Source organism: Zootoca vivipara, chromosome 14 (genome assembly GCF_965207765.1).
Source record: "Zootoca vivipara chromosome 14, rZooViv2.hap1.1, whole genome shotgun sequence".
NCBI classification, from domain to species: Eukaryota; Metazoa; Chordata; class Lepidosauria; order Squamata; family Lacertidae; genus Zootoca; species Zootoca vivipara.
In genome coordinates this window covers 30740078-30757726 of record NC_142597.1, presented here as the reverse complement: position 1 = coordinate 30757726, position 17649 = coordinate 30740078, and the positions used below count along the sequence as shown (strand labels likewise).

Here is a 17649-nt window from a genome sequence, read left to right as displayed (position 1 = left end):
TTCACCCAGAGAGAGAGAGAGATATTTTAAAGTTTGAAATGGTTCATAATATTATTAATGGGCATCGAACTCAGCTCATGGCTTAGGGTTTTTTAAAATGAACTCACTGTTTTCTACCACTGCACTCAATTTTTTTTATGAGTGAATTTTTTTTTTAAGTCTAGTTCATATTGATTCAATATTTAAGCTTTGACACTTGCAGCCGAATAGATTTTTTTGAAGAATTATGGCCTGTCTTATGAGTTCTCTCACTACTTAAATTCATCTGTCTCATCTCTCCTGTACAAGGAGGTTAAACGAATCTCCACTTAATCTCAGCCAATTCACTTGGTATTGCTATGCCATCACAGGCAGCGGAGACATTTGCTTTCTCCTATTCACATAATTGTTTTGCTCACTTTTTCTCAATTGCCATGCCAGAAGTTTTCCTGGTTTATTAGCATTTTCAAAAAAATCTGTTTTGTTTTCTTAATTTTCCATGCTATTTCTTCACTAATTAAAACTTTCCTAATGACACCAATCACCAGTGTGGTTATGCCAGATTGAAAGTTGGTTCTCTAAACTTGGCTTAAAAAGTATATCACCATAAATTTCCAGACATCTCTTTTCAGTCTGATTTGTGGATGTTCCAGTACAGCAGATACAAAGCCGAACAATGTTCATGGTTCAAAACTGTGCCTAGGGCTGCAGCCTTTAAATGAAATTCTAAAATGTGTCCTTTTCCAAACAGGTTGAAGTAATGAAGAGAGCGCTTGAAAGCCTTAACCTGAACATTGTAGAGATGACAGATGAACATGCAACCCTAGATGGAGGAGATGTTTTATTTACAGGTACAGTAAAATAAAATACGAAACTCTGCCACTTAATGTTTCGGCTGCACAGACACCATTTCCAGTTTCTCCTTACATTTTCATTAGTTAATTTGCAGTAACATGAGACTTTGAACACAGGAAATAATTTCCTAATGCAATAAAATTCCTGACATCAGAATGACAAGCGAATTAGGAGAAGTAAACTAAGTTTGTTGTTGTTTATTTAATTTCCCTTCCTCCCAAAGGGGCCTGAGATGGCAAAGCAGCAAGACGACAAAGTTACAAACAAAACAAAAGCATTAATAATATCTAAAAACAATTTAAAAGTGCTATCAACAGGAGTTGCTCATATCACACAGGTGCCCCGAGTTTCTGTGTGCATGTTTATTAGTCTGCTTTATTTAATAGGTTGCTTGGGAAAAATAATGTTAGTACAGTCGTACCTTGAAAGCCTTGCGAGATGAACATTTTGGCTCCCGAACTCTGCAAACCTGGTAGTGATTGTTCTAGTTTGCGAACGTTCTTTGGAACCCAAACATCCATCGTGACTTCCGATTGGCTGCAGCAGCGTCCTGCAGCCAATCGGAAGCCACGCCTTGGTTCCCAAACGTTTTGGAAGTTAGAACAGGCTTCTGGAGTGGATTCCATTCGACTTCCGAGGTACGACTGTATTAAGATTGCACCAAAGGTCAATTATCCAGGCCCCGCTGCTCTTTGTGTGGCGATACCCCGATCCCTCCCAGAGTAAATAAGGACACTGGACAAATTGCATAAGGTTAATGGGCATTAAAAGGCCACAACTTTATTGATTACGGATGTAGAGAGGTATTGGCATAGGCATTGGATCTAACAGTCTATATCCGACTCCAGCCCGTTCTGCTGGCAGTCTGTGAAGGGTTAACCACCGTTGGGCGAGTCCTGCGATGCACATCAACTAGGACTCACCCTGGGGCCACCGCTAGGGGCCGTGCCTTTTGGCCCTCACCTACCACGGCTTCGGACTAGGCCACGCCCCGGACTCCTTAAGGGAGTACCCTTCAGCATTTTGGGGGAGGTGATGGCAGCAACCTCCCCCCCACCTGTAACCTTTCAGCGATAATCCAATGCCTACCGCCAATCGAGCCCAACGGGCTCGCCGCCAATACCCCTACAGCCGTGACCAATACCTATTAGCAAAAGAAATGTCGACAAGCCAAACAATATTTCCCTCATTCGAGAGGTTCGCGCCATCAACACGGAACAGGGACGCCTTGCAGTCATATGACTCCAGCCCACTGTGCTGGAAGTCTGTGAAGGGTTAACCAACGTTGGTAAGGGTTAACCATCGTTGGGTGAGTCCTGCGATGCATATCAACTAGGACTCGCCCTGGGGCCTCGCAGCATCTTATGGCTGGCTACAAGATAGTTTTTTGTCCATTCAAGGCTGACACCTTTCTGGCCACTGCCAGATCCACGAACACCCTTGATGTACGCCATCATATGACTCCAGCCCGCAGTGCTGGCAGTCTGTGAAGGGTTAACCACCGTTGGGTGAGTCCTGTGATGCACATCAACTAGGACTCACCCTGTGGCCTCGCAGCATCCTATGGCTGGGTGCAAGATAGTTTGTCCATCCAAGGCTGAAGCTGTTCTGGCCACTGCCGGAACCAAGAACTTCCTCGATTTATCAATAGCAGAGGGGTTTGAAAGTCGCACAGAAATGCATCTCTCCAGCAGTGAAGAGCAAAGAAAGTCGAGATTTTTGAAAGGGCAGCCACCAGTTCAACAAAGTCTGTCAAATCTTCAATGCAAATCAACACATTTACAGTAAGCCAAATCATTTCCACTGCATTTCCAAGAAAACGGGTATATTGCGAGGTGGACCTGGCCTACGCAGCTGGCAGGAGTTCGTCCAGCACATCCATCCCCTTGTAAACCAGGAAAATTTGACCCGTGGAGGTAGCCCCAAACTGGGACGCAATCTCCAATCATGGTCGCGCGCCCGACCCCGGTGCATGGTACTGTGATCGACCATCCAGATATTCACCATATTATCTCCTGAGAACAAAGCAAAAGAACGTACCGTAAGTGATTTGTCAAACTCAACTACTTAGTCACATTGTGCGGCGGAGGTGACCCTTGTAAGCTTTGGACTTCCAGTGACCGAAATCTTTTATTCTCTCCGGTGAGAGGCCCTTGTGTACCACTGCTGTAGCAGACCCAATTCGAAAGGAATACACGCTGGAACCTTTCCCTCTCCGGTCCGTTTTTGATTGATAAATGTGAAGCAATAATTATGAATCGGATAGTGTTAGGTCAGATAACAGAGTGCCTTTGGCAGACTGGTCGGGGGCGGAGGGCTCACAAACCCATCTTGATGGATGAGGAAAGGCCCAGGCGTGGGTGTCCTCAACTGAAGGAATCGCATGGCGTCCTTCACAGATTCTTATTCAATTTATAAGCTAAGAGAGGAATAGCGGCCGTCAGACTAGTAAAATTCTTAACCACACGCTCAGGTTACCCAGTCAGGCAAGGTATTAAAGCACCTGATCTGCGGTGGGAGGGAAAACAAAGGTTTTGAACCGAAAGTAAATGAAATCAGCCATAAGAGTGGACCGAGCCAATATGCCACTACTCCCACAGCCCATCGAGGCAAGGCATCGCGATGCCATTAGTAACCCCAGGAATAAATGTGCTGGGAAGGTGAAGAGAAACTTAAGGTGAAGCTGCACGATTGCACGGAGTGAGAGTGACATCATCTTGGACTGCTTTTCAAGGGCACCGATGACAGCTCAATTATCCATCCCAAAGCAAACGTGGTGATCTCTGAAGTCCTCCATCCTGGGTGAACTGGAACTATTATGAAAGAAACTTCCAAAGGTTAAATAGCATGTAATAATACCCAGGCTAGCCGAAAGGCCACCAAGTCTGACACCAATGATTTTGGACTTAAGTCCCATCTTAAGGCAAAACTGCACAAATGCACGCAGCGGGAGCAACATCCTCTTGGAACTCAACGCCTGTTCTTCCGGGACACAGATGACAGCGCGACTATCAATCCAAAGACAAACGCAGAGATCTCTGAAGTCCTTCATACCAGGTGAAGTGCCACTACTATGAGAAGAAACTTGAAAAGGTTAAATTGTATGTAATCACCAACTTCACGCGCCCACTGGTGTCTGTGGAGCCCTGCTTGAACCTGATCATATGGAAAGCATTACAAATTGTTCTGCCAGAGAGATACCCCGTTGTAGAGATCCAGTAAGTTAAGCCAGGAGTACACCCATATGAAGAGGAATGAAGTCCAAATGGCCGGCCCGGCTTGTGAAGTTCAAGAGACCCCAGGGCCCAAGACAAGGCGATAGAAAGCACAAATTGCGATAGAAGCTTTGCTGTTGTTTTTTAATTATTACTACTATTACATATGTATTATTGCTATAGTAGCAGTAGTCCAATTATAACTGATACACGGAAGATATTTGTGATTGTCAATATCAGCACGGTGCTTACTATTATTATTACATATTGAAATTATTATAATCATTATTAATGGTGCACTTCTCCTTTCTTATCTAAAGCACTACTTCTACTGCCATCAATGTGAACAACAAATGGGCAGAATGTACACAGGCAATTTACAGGAAAGGAGTGGGTTAATCAGGAACCAAGTATAGACACAGCCTGACGAGTCCATGTGGTTCTAATCAAATAAGAAGATTGCAAACCGATATTGCTTTCGCTGAAGTAGTCACGAAACAGTAAGATAGTAAGGAGGCGGCCCAACAGTTTGGTGCGACACACAGCTTAAATTACTGAAAAGCTTAAGTCTAATACATGAAGGGTTTGTTTGGTTTCTTCTCTCTTTTTTTAATTATGCAAACATTACCACAATAATAATGCACAAAAGGCATCGATCAGTATTGCTCATACTGGACCACAACCGAGAATCTGTAAGCGACCCTATTGAGTGCAATCCAACAGGCCAAAACTGTTAATGCAATTAGGACAATCCAAGTGAAAATGAGTTTATATTATTATTATTATTAAATCTTCATTTATTTATTTGTTATTATTAATTATTATTATTATTATTATTATTATTATTATTATTATTATTATTATTATTACTAGAAGTCAGGGACAATAAAGGTAGTAGTGGATCCGAAAAAATGCGTTCCACCGGAGCAATGAAAGCCTAAATAAATCCAGTTATTTTAAACAAAGCATATTGCTCTGTTCGCAACTTAATATTTTAAGCATGACACTCAGTAGCACTAGCCAGGCTTTGAAACTGAGTAATAAATCGGACAATTTTTCTATGTTTCTGCACCGATATTTCAAATTATTGTACTAGACAGGAAAAACCAAAGAAATTGATATTAAAAGAGGTTTTCAGCACAACTAGAATGGGAACCTGAAGGACATCTAGTCCAACCCCCCGCAATGCAGGGATATGCAGCTTTCAAACAGGGATCAGACCTGCCACATTGGTATTACAAACACGCACTTCAGGTGATGACAGTGAATGGTGGTTTTAAATTAATTGTGCCGATGCGAATTGATTAACTCAAGATGAACTGAGAATAGTGAGCCTAAACAGTTGGAAGGGACCCAGAGGGTCATCCTGAAATTGCAATGCAGAATATGATAGTGGCCCATGTAGGGATAAAAACCCCACGACCTCGGAGTCCACCGAACCGAGGTCTGACAAGGTGAGCTAACTGCTACTAGTCAGAGATAAGCAGAGCAGTTTCCCAACAACGAAATTGACCCTCGCGAATGCAAATAAAGTAACACGAAATGTAATCAATCAAGAAAGTAAATGAACAAAACAGTTACACCAAGCCATTCCCCTGTTATTGAGATTACCCGAGGTGAATACAGTGGTACCTCGGTTTAAGAACACTATTGGTTCCGGAAGTCTGTACTTAACCTGAAGCGTCCTTAACCTGAAGTGAACTTTACCATTGAAAGTAATGGAAAGTGGATTAATCCGTTCCAGACAGGTCCGTGGAGTACTTAAACCGAAAGTACTCAAACCGAAGTGCACTCAAAACCGAGGTATGAGTGTAGATGGCTAAAAGCAAGCTAATTAACTTGAAATGAGCGAGCACATCCCCCCAGCTTCACTAACAATTAATTCCTATGATAAATCAAATTGTTGTGAAGTAAAATGAAAGATCCCATGGTGAATCGAATTGTTGTGAAGTCAAATGACCATAGGCCCCAGCTAACCTAAAGAATATTGTAAATGCATCTTGAATAAGACTAGCAGATATCCGCAAGCCTGAAGTAAAACTAGGCCAACTTAAAACGCAAAGCAACTGCAAATTAATGTAACTCATAACGTAAGAGATCCCAATCTGTTGTATACTAGGATTCCTTATGATGAAATTTCCATAAAAGATATTGGATTAACTAAGCTAAATGTGTGGTACCATGAACAGAGACAGTAATAATCAAACCACAGCTTTAAAAGAGGCTAAAGGCAGTAAACACTGTTTATAAGCAAATGAAACACTGAATAAAACTCCAGGGGGGGGGGTAAAAGGTGGTATTTAAATTAATTGTGTTGATGTGAATTAATTAACTCAAAATGAACTGAGCATAATAAGCATAGGGGAAAGGACTTGTTGTTATTGTTGTTGTTGTTATTTTTTCTCGTATTTGTTGTGATAAAGTGTTGAGTTTCTTCTTTTTGTAAAACTAATAAAATATGTATATGTATATAAAAGAGCACAATAAGCGTAAGCAGTTGGAAGGGGCCCAGAGGATCATCCTGAAATTGGCAGTTGTCGCTTTGATTGCTAGGACACAAAGCATCGTAGAATTGGAAGGGAACCTTAGGGTGACCTAGCTCAACCCCCTGCCATTCATGAATGCTGCCCACAGTTGGTGTTATTTTATATATATATATATATTCTTATTAAATATTATTATTCTTATAAATTATTACTATTCTCATTATTATTATTATTATTATTATTATTATTATTATTATTATTATTTTGTGGGGGGGCTGGCATGAACCTGACCCGTTAATGATTGCTGCCCTGCAAGCCTGCAGTAGAAAACTAGGCCGGGGTTGTCCCTCCTAATATGGCCACCGAAGTGAGGCGAAGCCACACTCAAAATGGCGCCGAGCACGTGCGCAAATGTAACATGGCAGTCCACGTTACCCTGGTAACCGATAACAACTAAGCAAAATTAAGCCGAGCTAATGAAAACAGCAGAGGCCGGCACACACACACACCCTGCTCAAACTCTCGGCTCAAGCCAATGAACATCAGACAACGCTGTAAACGTAAAATATAAATACAGTACTTGTAACTTGTAAGCAAGATGATGTCTCCAAAATAAGCCTTGGACGGGCGGCTTGACCTGGCGGCAACGGAGGGCGGCTGGAGGCGAGCCCTGGAAGCGCGACTGCGGCGGTAGGCCCTGCGGCTGACCTGAAGGCAACGGAGGGCGGCTGGAGGCGAGCCTTGGAAGCGTGCGCGAAAGCGCCAGCGCTGCGATCAGCTGCAGCTCGGCTCTATAAACTGCTGTTCTGTGGCGCTCGGGAAGCCCCAGAAGCTCCGAGCGCAGAGCAAGCAGAGAGGCGACTGGGCGGGAGGCGCCCAGAGCGTTGAGGCACAAGGGAGCGGTGGCTGCGAGCCCGGCGGCTGCGGAGGCAGCCGCGGGCAAGCGCCAATCGCCCAAGCACGGCGGTGGCGGCGCGCCGGCGGCGGAGACGGCCGTGGCGAGTGAGAAAAGAGCCGCCAGCAAGCGAAACTTCTTGTTGAAGTTAACAGCAGCTGCCCGACCAGCTGCCCGTGGCCGACCAGCTGCTACTCAGCGCTGCAGGCTGGAACCGCCAAGCACCTGGAAGATAGAAAAACAACAAGAAGCAATTAAAAGGGGTGTTCTCCAATGAAGAAAAAGCGAAGCGGCTGGGATCAGGAAAGAGACTGAATCCCAGCCGCGCGCTCGCTTAAATTAGCGAGCCATGCCCCCTTGGAGCGTCCCAATTGGGCACGCCAAGGGAGCGCCGCGTCTGGGAGCCAGCCAATGGGCTGTGAGAATGGCACTCATTCTCCCAGCGCGTGCTCGGGCTCGTGGCCCGCCCACAACCTCACCTCCTTCTACGTCGGAAGTGACTTTCTCATTGCCGTTGCTGCTTGTGCACCTGCCTTTTTTGAGCCTAGTGAGCAGTGCAATGTTGAACAAAGAAGGAATGGGAACCTCCAGATACCTTGGGCTCTCTCTCAGTTGCTGTCTCTGGGAGTTTATGCTGATTTTGCACAGAAGGAGGGTCAAGTGAATGGGCAGCAAAAGTGATGGGAAAAAGGCTGGCTTCACCCTGAGATGAGTAGCTCATTGAGATGATCGTGCCCACACAACCAAGGTGCAGCACAGATTACTGTGCTGATCTCAAAAGGACAGGAGACCAGGCAAGAACAATAGTACTTTTCAAAGGGTCCAGTGCCTTATTTCTATGTATGTATAAGCCTTCTGGCTTTTTGGAGTAGTTATCCTTTTGTCTATCTGAAGGAGGTGATGATGTTATACTTGTAAGTTACAATTTCTAAAAAAAATTAAAACTATACAGTAATTAAACTTGATATTGCAAGATTGTGTGTGTATGTTTTCAAAGGACATTTCTTTGGTCAGTTTACTTACTCAAATGCTGTTAACTTCAACAAGATTGGACAAAAACAGTAGATTATCTTACTGCATATGAACTCAATCATGCCTGTTAATATTTTCTTTCCTCAGGCAGGGAATTTTTTGTTGGTCTTTCAAAGCGGACCAATCGACGTGGTGCAGAAATTCTGGCAGACACCTTTAAGGTGAGCAGAGTAGCAGGTTGACCTTCGGATGAGGAGTCCAGTGAGTGGTAAAGTTTTGCATACTGTGTAAAAGGAAGGAGCCAAGAAATATGCCAGTACTGAGGCATCTTCTGTGGAGAATTCAAGGCATCAACACAGTGCAAGGACTAAATACAAATGAGAGAGATTACTACAGCTCTGTGCTATAATATCATATTTATTTTTTGTTAGTCACTTTCAAAAAAAAACAACGGGGTGGGGTGGGGGGCAACATTACCTTGAAGTGCATGAATGATCTTGTACCTTACCTGATTCTGAGGCTGTGAGGCTGGAAAATGGATTGTTCATCTTTTCTTACTTCATTTTTACACTATAAATAAAATTCTGCTGAGGCATACAGTGTCATTGGAGGATAGAGGACAGAGTGCTTGTCTTAAATTGCTGAGACCTAGGTTCAAAGGTCCATCGCACCATGAAACTCGCTGGGTTTTGGTGAGTCATGGTGACAAGGCATGGTTCCATGAGAACTTGGGGAAAAAGTGAGAAAAATATATAATTGAGAAACATGTCTTATGCTGCAATCATATGCACCAGGTACTGGGAATAAAGTCCATTGAATTGTACTGGACTTAAGTCCAAATAAACATGCATATGATTTGCAGGTTACAGCTCTTCATTTTGATTAAAAAGTGTTCGGCATTCCTGAAAAGCTGGTGTTTCAATATTTCTTCTTTGTCTGAACCTGCTTGTTCAGTCTGAATTTTTAAGCAGACTGACCTAATTTGCACATCCCAGACACTAATTGGAACATGATTATACTTATGATTTCCCCACTGCTCTGAGTGTTGCAATCCAGAAACATTCCAAAGTCATTTTTTAAAAAATTTGACTATTTTAGAAATGCATATTTTAAATGAGTATTTTGTATAATATACAGTACACTTATTTTGTGATAATAAGACTTCCTTTTTTTAAATTACTAAATAATTTTTATTGGTTTTACAAATAAACACAACAATTTAAACACAACAAATACAAACAAAAGTAACAAGAAAAAAAGTTACAAAAAATGACAATAAAAACACAAAAATCAATATACCACAATCCTTTTCCATTAACATTGTAAAAGGGGACTTCCTCGAGTCCCCCCTATCTGCGGTTCATTTCTCATTCATCTTTAGCAATTTCTAATTCATTGTTTAAAACTCCTTCCATTTCAAATCTCTCATACATCAATTTGTTTAACATAATTCTCATACCCACAGTTTCTATGAACTTCTAAATCTAATATCAATATACAATTTTACCATATTTTTTAAAATAAACTTTAAAATCTTTCCAGTCTTCTTCTGTCACTTCTTCTCCCCGGTCACGCAGTCTCCTGGTCATCTCAGCCAGTTCTATGTACTCCATCATTTTCATTTGCCAATCTTCCACTGTTGGTAATTCTTGAGTCTTCCAGTTCTTAGCTAATAATACTCTTGCCGCCGTTGTAGCATACAGAAAAAAAGTTACATCTTTCTTGGGAATCTCTTTTCCAACTATACCCAGTAGAAAGGATTCTGGTTTCTTGATAAATGTGTTTTTCAACACACTCTTTAATTCATTATAAATCTTCTCCCAGAAATCCCTTACTAGAGGGCAAGTCCACCACATATGATAAAAAGATCCTTCCTCTTTCTTACATTTCCAACATTTGTTATTATGATTATGATAGATCTTAGCTAGTTTTACTGGTGTAAGATACCATCTATACACCATCTTCATTATATTTTCTCTTGAAAGATTACACGCTGTAAATTTCAAATTCTGTTTCCATAATCTTTCCCAGTCTTCCATCAAAATATTATGTCCCACATCCTTTGCCCCACAATATCATAACATTTTTTGTCAGCTGGGAGACTTCCAAGGAGCCATACATTGGATGCTCGAGCTCTTTGGAGGAAGAATGGAGTAAAGTGTAATCAATCAATAATTTCTGAAATCATAATTGTAATATTATTTTGATCATTATTTCCCATCCAAACCACATTGTAAGAATGGCAGTCCCGCTGGCTTCAGCATAACCTGCTTCCATGGAAAGTATTCAGGAGAAGGGTGCTTGTTACTAGGAAACAGTTGTGTCCTCTTAGCACTCAACATTTCTTTTTTTAGAGGCTCTTGAAGTGAAACTGTCAATTTTATGGAGACTTCTTTTGCATGTTAATGAAGCATTTTTTAATAAAAAAACCTACTTGTTTCCTGAAACAGTGGGGCACTGAAGCGCATGGAATGACCCAAAACTGCCCATGGAAAAATTGCTGTGGTTCTAAGAGTTAACTCTACATGTATCTTCAAGACACACAAATTCATTAATGCACTGGGGAAATGCAATTTATCATTGTGTTAGTTTATGAGGTTGCCAATCTTAACGCATTTCCCTTGCAAATGCCTTGATTTCTATACAGGATTATGCCGTTTCTACAGTCCCTGTTTCTGACTCCTTGCATCTGAAGAGTTTCTGCAGTATGGCTGGGCCAAACCTCATTGCTATCGGTTCAAGTGAAGCTGCGCAGAAAGCCCTCAAGGTAAAGAATGCTAAAAAATAGCCTGTGCTTTAATAACATTGCTTTTAGACTCTGTGTTTCCTTATAGACTCCGTGTAAGAGGGAATCCAGCCTATGCAAAGTGCAAGCGTCAACAGCCTCAGCAGCTTCAAAATAAAGAACCGTTTCAGCTGTGATATTAAATACATCTTTGTTATTCAGCAACCAGGTTTTTCACTTAAAAAAAAAAGTGCTAGTAACGTCAGTTTGAGGGGTTGATAGTTTAGGGCAGTGTTTCCCAACCTTGGGCCTCGAGCTGTTTTTGGACTACAACTCCCATCATCCCTAGCTAGCAAGGCCAGTGGTCAGAGATGATGGGAATTGTAGTCTGAAAACAGCTGGAGACCCAAGGTTGGGAAACGCTGGTTTAGGGGATAACAGCAGATGTGCAGGGGGAAAATAACACTTCCCTCTCTTGCTGTGGTCCTGCAGAGAAACACCCCCACACACACCCCCGCGGAAGCTATCATTTACAGTAGACCTTCCAGATACAAACTTAATTCGTTCCGAGGGTCCTTATGTACCCCGAAAAGTCTGCAACATGAGGTGCTGCTTCTGTGCACGCGCATGGCACAATACAGCACTTCTGTGCATGCGCGCACAGCGAAACCCGGAAGCCGCGTTTGCAACCCGAAAGTTACGTTACCCAAAGGAAACGTAACCTGAGGGTCCACTGTACTTGGAGTAAAATAAGCAGAATGTATGTTGAGAGGGGGGGGGAGGTAACAGGAAACTGGAGAGAGCTGAATGAAATGGAGTATCCTGAAATAGGCATTGCTCGCTGGCTAGAACACTGGAGAAACCACCTGCACTGCAGCATTTTATTATTACGGGCCCCACTTGTGTTAGAGATGTAGCTGAAGCCAGAAGTGAAGGAAGCAGTGTTTTAAAAAGGAAATAGCAGTTAGGCATGCTTTTATTGTTCCGTACTCGCCTGCTCATCATTCTTCCCAGTCACTGCATAAGTTGCAGGCCGCCATTGTGTTCAATTATAATATCTGAACCCAGGCCAAAATGCACATGCTAAAGTAGTCATCAGGTTTGGGGGTGGGGTTAAGGGTGCTGCTATGATTTTTGAGAGCAAGCAGGTAGGAATGTTAGCATCCTTGTCAGAAATCTTCGGACCCCTGCTATTATTCACGTAAATTAACTAGCCTGTTTATGGGGTCTGTTGTATCATCTGGCCTTAGTGCATTCTCAGCGGTACGAGCGGTATTGGTTGCAAGCCCCCACCCCCCACTATCACAGAGTGTATATTACTCGGAATAGGACTGGAATGTGGCTTCTATTCCTTATCAGAATAGCAGTGGCATCTCATTCCAAACTCCTGTGAGCTCTTGTCCGCTGGGGACCTGTTCAGCAAAAGAGTGTAAGGGAAGCTGGAGAGAAAGTCCAGAGAAAAGATGGTGACTCTTGTTTGGATCTTTGCCATCACTTTAACTTGATTTAGGTGCCTAAAGAGAGATGGCGTTTCTGAACCAGCAGTAGAAGGGCTTCCCTGAAGGCAGCTTGGTATTCTGCAGTTTGAGCTGCCATTACTTGAATCCAGCCAACACCAAGAATCCCAAGGGGACAGATAAATCATACATTCGTGATTCCAGTACATATATTTTGAGCCCTCTGGTACTGAGGTATGAGCCATAGCTGCCAAGTCTCCCGTATTCCCCGGGAAACCTCCGTTTTTCCAGCCGTCCCCAGCTGGAAAAACAGATTTTGGAACTGGGCAGAGCAGCATCGGAAGTCGCTTCTGAGCTTGCTCCGCCCAGTTCCAAAATGGCGGCAGCGCTACTTCCGGTCTGCCAATCCCTTATTTTTCCGGCAGGAACTTGGCAGGTATGGTGTGAGCTTGGGGGAGGGGGTTATATACAAAAACTTACATGGGTAGTAAAAGGCTGAACATTTCCTGAGTTATTGTTACGCCCGACCTGTTTTTTGAAAATACATGGCTTGAAATATTCCCTCTGGTTGAGCATGCCATCATAATCACTGATCATTTGTTTTGGCAGATGCTTGCTGTCTGTGCTAGGGTTAGTAGCCTACTTTAAAAATATAACACTTGTTGCTGAGGGAGTTGTAAATGTTATGTTTATCTCTAGATTTAGGAAATTTGGTAAGGGTGATTTGCCCCTCCCCAACGAATAACCACACATTTGTCTTGTTAACTGGAAGAAAAAAGATCGATTTTTATGTACGGAAAGACATTATTTTAAGCAGTTTATCTGTTAAAGTGCAAAATAACCAATTGACTCTGGAAACCCTGTAGCTGGTTGACATTTCTAGAGCATGCATATTCTCAAATTCATGATTTGACTTCCACTGCCCCCATCACGAGCTTTAATTTCTTTCGGAATACCTCCGTACTAGAGAAAAACCTTTTTAATTAGCACATTAAGCCAGACAGAGTAGCCAAAAGAAGATGGATTTTTAAAATAAAAAAATCTGGCTGTGCTTCTCTTTGTTGTTCCTTATTGGGAGTGACACATGAAAGTCATTTCAAAGTCAATGTTCTTCAGTGTAGAAAGTTCATGCCACCCTACTGAAAGAGCAAGTTTACTATGATACCTGCGTGGCTAGCTTGCTATATCTAAAGTTGCAAAAACTAGTATCAAAGCAGAGGAAGATTGGAATTGCGTCGTGCATCAGTGTAAGTCAGGAGCCACGCACACTGCACAGTGAGGTTAACTGGTGATTTCAGGCTAAAGGAAGGAGATTTTGAGATAGGCAGGACTGCTATCAAAAGCAGGCAATTTCTAGGGCAGGTGCTTAATGGAAATTGGAAGGAACAGGAAATCTTCACTGTGCAAGAGTTCAACAATTGGCCTTCTGTGGTCGCTTGGACTGCTTTGGATCAGCAAATCCGTTGAGCTGGGGAGACTTCTTTCTGCACCACTAGGCTAGCCTCCTGCCCCCAGGTCACCAGTGTTGAAGTACGATTCAATGATCTGTCCAGCTGGAATGGAGTGGGGTGGAATGCACAGGATAAAAAAAAAATAGGGATGACATGTCATTTTGACAGCAAAATGGCATGGTCTGGTCCTGATAAATATCCATGCCTTCCAACATCTACAGTGTCTTTAATAGGATCAGTGGGTGAAGGTCTTTCGTCCAAGATTTAGTCTAGTGGCTAATGCTGGTTGTTATGAAGAAAGAAATAAAGAAAGAAAGAAAGAAGTCAGCCAATAGATATCTATCTAAGTATTATGCTTTAAATGGCCCCACTATCCTGTGTTTTGTTTCTCGAGTCACTTTTTAGCAGCCCTTAGAGTCCTGCTGAGGCAATACTTGAACGGATGCCTATTTCTGATGTAATTCAGTTAAAGTTTCATTAGCCCTGGGGACGCAGGCTAGACAAAATCACCACTAGGAATTACTGGAAGAACAAAAACCCACTTTATTCCTATTATGCTCTCCTTCTCATCCCTTCCTTCAAATGTAAATCCCAAGATTCTGCTTGTTTACTTGGCTGGCTGGGCAAACATGGATGTCCAGCTACCAGGCTCTGTCTACTCCTAGTCTAGAGCTTGTATCAACTTTACCAGGCAATGTACTTCTGTGCTGCTTGCCGTAGGTGGACAGAGGCTCTGACTTACTCAATATTGAGTCCGCTAACCAAAGAAGCCTCTCTTGTGCTTCAAGCCATCTGTTATTTTCAGGCACTTCAGAGCTATCCCCTTGGTTCCAAAAGGCTTTTGTATATGACAATCTGTATTCCCATTCAGGCTTAAGTACTATTGCGTAGGCGCCAGCAAAAAAACCAAAACAAAACTTTGTGCATATTTTCTGGAATATTATATACTAGTTATTTTCCAGTTCACTAGCTGCTGAGTTTACAGAGAAATGGAGAGATAACGTGCTTTACACTTGAGACTTCTGGCTGGTGCTGATCACTGTGTGCCACTGAATTGTTCTCCTCTTCATTGGGTTGGGTTCTTGGTGCAGATGTCTATTGGACAGAACTTAGTGTGTTCTTGGAGCTGGGAGAGAGGGAGAAGGCGGGAGGGTCTGCAAGGGGCACAGATATGCACATGTTTGGTGGAACTGCAGCAACTTGCAAATTTCTCTAGCATCTAAAACCCTATCTGAGAATACAGTGGTCCCTCGACTTATGAACTACTCGAACGGAAAACCGTTGGCGGTTTTATATGCGGTTTCCTCGACTTACGAATTTTTCCGAATATTTTTTACTACTTTTTTCCTATGGGAAACCGCTTTTCGACTTACGGACTTTTCGACCTACGAATGTGAATTCGGAATGGATTAAGTTCGTAAGTCGAGGCACCACTGTATTAGAATGGAGCAAATAGGTAGAGCCATATAACATTTCCTGGGTAGATTCTGTGAGGACTGCTACACAGAGATCTAAACAGGGGTTGGCTAATAATAATAATAATAATAAAGGTAAAGGTAAAGGGACCCCTGACCATTAGGTCCAGTCGTGACCGACTCTGGGGTTGCGCGCTCATCTCGCATTATTGGCCGAGGGAGCCGGCGTTTGTCCGAAGACAGCTTCCAGGTCATGTGGCCAGCATGACAAAGCTGCTTCTGGCGAACCAGAGCAGCACATGGAAACGCCGTTTACCTTCCCGCTGTAGCGGTTCCTATTTATCTACTTGCATTTTGACGTACTTTCGAACTGCTAGGTTGGCAGGAGCTGGGACCAAGCAACGGGAGCTCACCCCATCACAGGGATTCGAACCGCCGACCTTCTGATCAGCAAGCCCTAGGCTCAGTGGTTTAACCACAGCGCCACCTGGGTCCCTGGTAATAATAATAATAATAATAATAATATTTGTACCCCACCCATTGGACTGAGTTGCCCCAGCCACTCTCGGCAGCTTCCAGCATATACAAAAACATAATAAAACATTAAATATTAAAAACTTCCAAATACGGGGCTGCCTTCAGATGTCTTCTAAAGGTTATATAGCTACTCATCTCCTTGACATCTGATGGGAGGGTGTTCCACAAGGTGGCTGCCACTACCATAGCTGCCAAGTTTTCCCTTTTCTCACGAGGAAGCCTATTCAGCATAATGGAATTTCCCTTTAAAAAGGGGATAACTTGGCAGCTATGCACTACCGAGAAAGCCCTCTGCCCATAACCTCACTTCTCACAGGGAGGGAACCGCCAGAAGGCCCTCAGAGCAGGACCTCTGTGTCTGGACTGAATGATGGGGGTGGAGACGCTCCTTCAGGTATACTGGGCTGAAGCCATTTAGGGCTTCAAAGGTCAGCACCAACACTTTGAATTGTGCTCCGAAATGTTTGGAAACGCTGTTCCAAAAGGCATGTGGTGAAAATGCTTTTCATCCTGGGGTTCATATATATTCCCAACATATTGCTGTGTTAATTTTGGAAGTAATGGTAGTTTTCTACTACTTCAGCGTAGTGGATGCTGATTATTCTTAATTGCATAGCTGTCGTTGACACATTACTCTCCTAGTGAGACATTTGTCATGGGATATCAAAGTAATTCAAATAACACTAATTAGCTCCAAGTGTATCTGCAAAGAGCAAATTAGCACAATTTCTCAAGAGCATTCTGAATGTAGAAGAGTGCACAGCAGCCATTTAAGAATTTTACCACTGGCAATTGAGTAAGAGCCCAACAACCCGAGACACAGAGAGCTGTATCCAATGTTAATCCTGCTGAGAGTAGACCTATTGAAATGAGTGAACCTAAGGTAGTCATGTTCATTAACTTTCATGGGTCTCCTTGTAGGACTAGCATTGGGTATAACCACAAAGAGTCAAAGACGGCACAATGTGTCCTTGTCTACATACAGTATATGTGTGCAAGACATGCATGCTGATGGAATACACATAGGTATGTTTAACCAAGAGTCACAGTGTACTCTGACTCTCCCACCTGGCTTCCAAGACCAAGCTGCACCTTTTCTGAGAACCTGCTAAAACGCAACACAGTATCTCATGGGCCTGAATCTTCTGCCCTTCTTGGGCTCACAGATCAGTTCACCTGCTCCACAACTCCTGGGGCTATTGGAGAATTGTCAGCCATTTGTCTTCCACCCCTCAAATTCTCAGCTTTGATCTCCTGGTCTACTACTGTGTTCCTCCAGCTTAATTTTATTATTCAAATGAAGTTATTCTAGGTTTTTTGTTTTAATTCGTTCTCCTGCCAGGTTAACCACCTCCACTATTTTGGTGGTGTTGCTTTTCACTGAATCCACATGCTCGCTCAGATCGTCTAGCATTGTCACCCAGCAATCTTTTAAGTTCCTCTTTAAACGATGAATGTTGTTGCAATAACTCCCCCCTTCGCTGAATTAGTCAGCGTTGCCAACGTTATTGGGGCTTCCTTGGAAAGAGATAAACTCCCTGTTTAGGAAATGTCGTTGGGGGTTCAAATGTACCGAGAATATCATTGCAGAAAATGCAATTACACATTAAGGAAGGCGGATTTGGAATTCCAAATCTGGGATTTATACCATCATGCTTATTT

General features: G+C 42.9%; 1 protein-coding gene across 1 annotated transcript in view; it reads left to right on the top strand.

The window, feature by feature from the left end:
• The window catches only part of LOC118097163 (N(G),N(G)-dimethylarginine dimethylaminohydrolase 1), a 52219-nt gene that overhangs the window by 20651 nt on the left and 13919 nt on the right, over positions 1-17649 (top strand). Inside the window, exons 2-4 of the mRNA XM_035139845.3 lie at positions 731-830; positions 8550-8623; positions 11050-11169. Coding sequence (XP_034995736.2) covers positions 731-830; positions 8550-8623; positions 11050-11169 — 294 coding nt within the window. The remainder of the gene's footprint in view (positions 1-730; positions 831-8549; positions 8624-11049; positions 11170-17649) is intronic.